Source organism: Rutidosis leptorrhynchoides, chromosome 1 (assembly GCF_046630445.1).
Source record: "Rutidosis leptorrhynchoides isolate AG116_Rl617_1_P2 chromosome 1, CSIRO_AGI_Rlap_v1, whole genome shotgun sequence".
NCBI classification, from domain to species: Eukaryota; Viridiplantae; Streptophyta; class Magnoliopsida; order Asterales; family Asteraceae; genus Rutidosis; species Rutidosis leptorrhynchoides.
In genome coordinates this window covers 171,722,851-171,727,146 of record NC_092333.1, presented here as the reverse complement: position 1 = coordinate 171,727,146, position 4,296 = coordinate 171,722,851, and the positions used below count along the sequence as shown (strand labels likewise).

General features: G+C 33.7%; 1 protein-coding gene across 1 annotated transcript; it reads right to left on the bottom strand.

Annotated features, from left to right (window-relative positions):
• Nucleotides 1-219: 219 nt before the first annotated feature.
• LOC139867019 (GDSL esterase/lipase At5g22810-like) lies at nucleotides 220-2,938 on the bottom strand. Its single transcript, XM_071855331.1, has 5 exons — nucleotides 2,674-2,938; nucleotides 2,027-2,157; nucleotides 1,338-1,571; nucleotides 486-741; nucleotides 220-413 (listed from the first exon to the last, which is right to left on the bottom strand). Exons 1-5 carry the CDS (start codon nucleotides 2,936-2,938, stop codon nucleotides 220-222), a joined length of 1,080 nt encoding a protein of 359 aa, XP_071711432.1.
• Between the last annotated feature and the right edge of the window lie 1,358 nt (nucleotides 2,939-4,296).

Below are 4,296 nucleotides of genomic sequence, written 5' to 3'. Positions count from 1 at the left end.
AAATGTTTTGCAGATTTTGATCAAAACAGTAGTTAGTGATATTTTGAACGTAGTTAAGTGATACGGAGTAATACTTAACACACGAATAGCACAATTTTATTTAGAAGACTGAAATAGTGGTCACGTACAACAACAACATAGTTCGAAATCTTGAACAACAATATAAATCATAAGTTCCGCAAAAAGCACATTGCAATGAAAACTGATTGTAACGCAAATTTATGATACAAGCGATATGCCCTCAAGAAGTAAATCGTCTGCTAAGATCTTGTTTACTGCTTCCGACGGATGAAATCCATCCCAAAAAACATATTCCGAAGCGTTTTTACACGTTCCAGGCGAGTACTTATTGCATAAATACGACGTTTCAACCAACCCTGTACCACAACACGCCTTCCTTGCTTCAAAGAACCCTACACCAATATCAATTGTTACATTAGTAAATGTACATTATGAATTCATAGTTATATGTTGTTGTTGTATACCATAATCAGAAGGTTTCTGAATGATGTCATAAAGAGGTTGGTAGATATCCAATACAACAAGATTAAGGCCCGAGAGTTTCGACTGCAGAGTTAAAGATGTCGCGTTGAGCTTTTTGTTTAAATATTTGGCTACAGAGTTCATTTTCGTAACGCACTCGTTACTATCTTCACCAAAGATAGTTATAGATGCCGGTAAACAACCAATTGGTGGTAACGTTGACACACCGATCTTTCTTGCTCCTAGCGCGTATAACTCCTACAACAAAAATCTAAGATATAAACAGTACATCTGAAAAAAATACTTCCGGACCTTTCCGGTAGTTTGGACAGAAAAAATGTTATCCGTTTACTCAGTTATTGCAAAATTCATTTTTTTCATTTATATTCATATTCATAGTTTGACTTACAATCATTTGTTAAATTTGTGTACGTGTCTTCCTTTACGACCTTATTCTACATGGACTAAGGACATGTTTACTTTCTACCTAATGATATGTTTTTTTACAACTTTTAATTCAGTAAGTAAAATTGTTGTTTTTTTTATCACTTAATCTGTCACTTAATATGAAAATTACCATGTTTCTAAGAGACATAGATTTAGACACCCCTTTCCAAACAGAGAGATATGGAAAACAAAAAAAAAAGTAAACAGCCTTGAGCCAACTTAGGACATTTTTTTACCACGGTTAATACACACACCTAATTACATATTTTGTGTCAAGTGAGACTTGGACACATAACATTGTGATTGTCAGGTTACCTCGATACAACTAAACTAAAGAACAATTTGACTTGTTATTACCTGAAATTACATTAACCTTTTTAGGCATTGAAAAAAAAAAAGAAATGTACCTGGATGAAGTGAGAATAGTCTTGGATAAGGATGTCTGCAAACTGATAAGGTGTGTACACTTTGTATAGAAGTGGATTGACATAATAATTTTGGACAAAATCACTACTTCCAGAGCTAATAAAATATACTGAGCCTGTGATTATTGATGTGGCATTGGACTTCCCTGCAATCCCTACTAGCTTCTTTTGATATTTTTTGTAGTACCCAAGTTGCTTGCTCAATGGAATTGTATTCTACATTCATTTTCAACAAGTTAGATCCTTCATTTTTCAATATCTTTGCAAAAATCAATTTATTATAAAATACTCAATTTTGAACACATCGAGTAATAATAACCCAACTTAGCCCAAACTATTTGACCCGTATTTATTTAAATAAACCAAGTTGAAGAAAATTCGTTAGCCCATTATCCATATTACAACCTACTCATTTTCAATATCTAACTTTTACATTCTAGATATGGGCCAAGGCCCATTTAGTGACTAAAATCAAAACAAATGCATTATGTTTTCATTTCTAACATGGTCATTGTGTTTCTTAGAAAAATATAATTTACAAGCACACCATCTCAAAATTTAGAGTAGATATATGTTAATTAGTTATTGAGAATTGAATTATTAATAGTTATATACACAATAAAGTATAAACTTGTCCCGATGATGGTAATTGACCCTTTTTTTGGTCTTACATATAGCTTGGCAGTGGTCTCATAATATCCAGAGCCACCGGACGCAAAGTTGGCTCCAAGCAAGAGCTTCTTCCCATTGGCTTCTTTGCTTAGTATCGGTGGTGGGTACGTAGTGAATCCTAGATTCTCGCCTACACCAAAAACATTATACTTATAGCATTCTATATTACATAGTTAATAATTGAAAGCATAAGTGTATACATTGCATATTATCAAATTTGTTACGTTTGAAAACTCACTCTTAAGCTCAAGACATTGTTACATTTGTTGTGCACTTGTGCATAATCATATTAATGAGTTTTAACATTTTTGTTATTATAATACTTACCTGTGAAACCAACGGATCTTCGGTCTAGCGGTACCGCGGTTACACTTGTGTACTCGCAGGGCTAGAGGTCTCGGGTTCGAACCTCGTCACCCGCTCTAGGAATTGAAATATATACCTTGAAGGTGGCCCAAAGGGAAGGTTTTACCGACCTGCTACGGGACTAAGGTCCGGTCCGCCTGCCCTCGGGATGGTTTAAGGGTCGGATCCTCAGAGTGTGGTTCGGGTTTCCTGCCCGAAAACGCGTGTGTGTGTGTGTGCAAATGATGACTAGGCTTCAGTCCGGACTGATGCAAGCTTGCCTTTCAAAAAAAATACTTACCTGTGAAGTCTGAGGCCAGTTTTCCGTTACAAAATCTGCCAGTGTGACGGTGGTTGATGAAGTCTCTTCCATAAGGAGGGAAATTAGACTTGACAACGGTTTCAAGGTTGTTATTGTTCCCGGTGTCAACGACGGAGTCTCCGAATATGAACAATGCTGGAACTAGTGGTTGACCACTCACTTTAGTGCTCAATAGAGCCAATACATATACAAGTAATACTACTACGACACCAAGTATTCGATCCAATGGTGCTACAATGCCCATTTCACTTAGTTTTTATTTTTTATTTTTTATTTTTTTAAGATGAAACAAATGAGGACAAAGAATGGTTTTATGTATATAATGGGAGGATTGGAGGAACTTTATATAATCATAGAAGAGTACATGTTTATATATAGGACATGACTCTCCTAGTTAAAATTTTCCATGCATAGCGTTGTTAAGGATAATTGAATTAAATGAAGTTGTGGACGTGTACAAGTTAAACTATATGGTTACAATTTTATATTTTTAAATTTATTTTAAAACTAAAGTTGTTATATATCCTTGTTTACACTTCAACATTTTCTCGAACAATTGCTGCAAAATCTTCTTTGTAATGGGATTTGCATTCAACCTATACCATTTGATTTATTCATTTGGTGCCAATTTGATTTTCTCTTAATGAATAATTGTGGTAGTTCCAACCTCCAAATGTGTAAAGATTTTATTTTATGTGTGTTTTTAGAAAAAATAAAATAAATAAATTTTAATTTTTCTGTTCTAGTAATAAAAAAGCTTTGATACGCTAGAAGTCTAGAAGCGTAAATAAAACGCAAGTCCGAGCAATATATTTTGTTGGTATCATATTTTCTTGTGGGTTTCCTTTGTCCTTTTGTGCTGTCGGTGCCCTGTATTTGCGTTGTCTTATTAAATGTAGAACCATCTATTTTTTGAGGCTTTTTCAGTGTTTAGTATCATAAATCATAAGGGAGATGATATATTCATTTTTACTCCTTTCACCCAAATGTTCTAAATGTCCTTAAATAATAACTTATATAAATATAAATATAAATATAAATTTCTCGTTAAATATTATTGAAGGATATTTTGAGAAAAAAGATATCATCTCTCAAATCATAAATCATAATCATAACATTAATTATAATCATAATCATAACTTTTCTACTATATATAATTTTTAATTTGAAAAGCAACAAAATTATTATTATTATATATGAATAAAAGCTACAACGAATATATAACGAAACTAACAAAAACTCGAAGTCATAACTATATCTCTGTACGATTATACATGTCTAGAAAACTAAAGGGAGACTCGAACTAAGCTAAAATAAGCAAACCAGGTGCACATCCATCCAAGCTCGAAGGGAACAAATAACCGAAAAAATATGTTGAGATAGCAATATAAAATCACGAAGAAACCAAGTAAATTTTCGGGCTCACAAGTCAAACATGCCAATCGAGATGCACACCTTTTAGCCTTCGGGAAATCCATTCAAAGCTCAATACTCGAATCTCGTTCAGAGCAGACGAAACGCACCAATGTTTATTTTTGTATAGCTTATTATTATTCTTCCATGAAAGGTATCCACACGTCCATTCGGCCGCCATCCAAATTG

Coding starts and splice junctions, on each gene's coding strand:
- LOC139867019 (XM_071855331.1), bottom strand. CDS start 2,938: ATGGGCATTGTAGCACCATTGGATCGAATACTTGGTGTCGTAGTAGTA. Junction 742..1,337: donor ACTATTCTCACTTCATCCAG/GTACATTTCTTT, acceptor TTTTTGTTGTAG/GAGTTATACGCGCTAGGAGC. Junction 414..485: donor TCAGAAACCTTCTGATTATG/GTATACAACAAC, acceptor ATATTGGTGTAG/GGTTCTTTGAAGCAAGGAAG.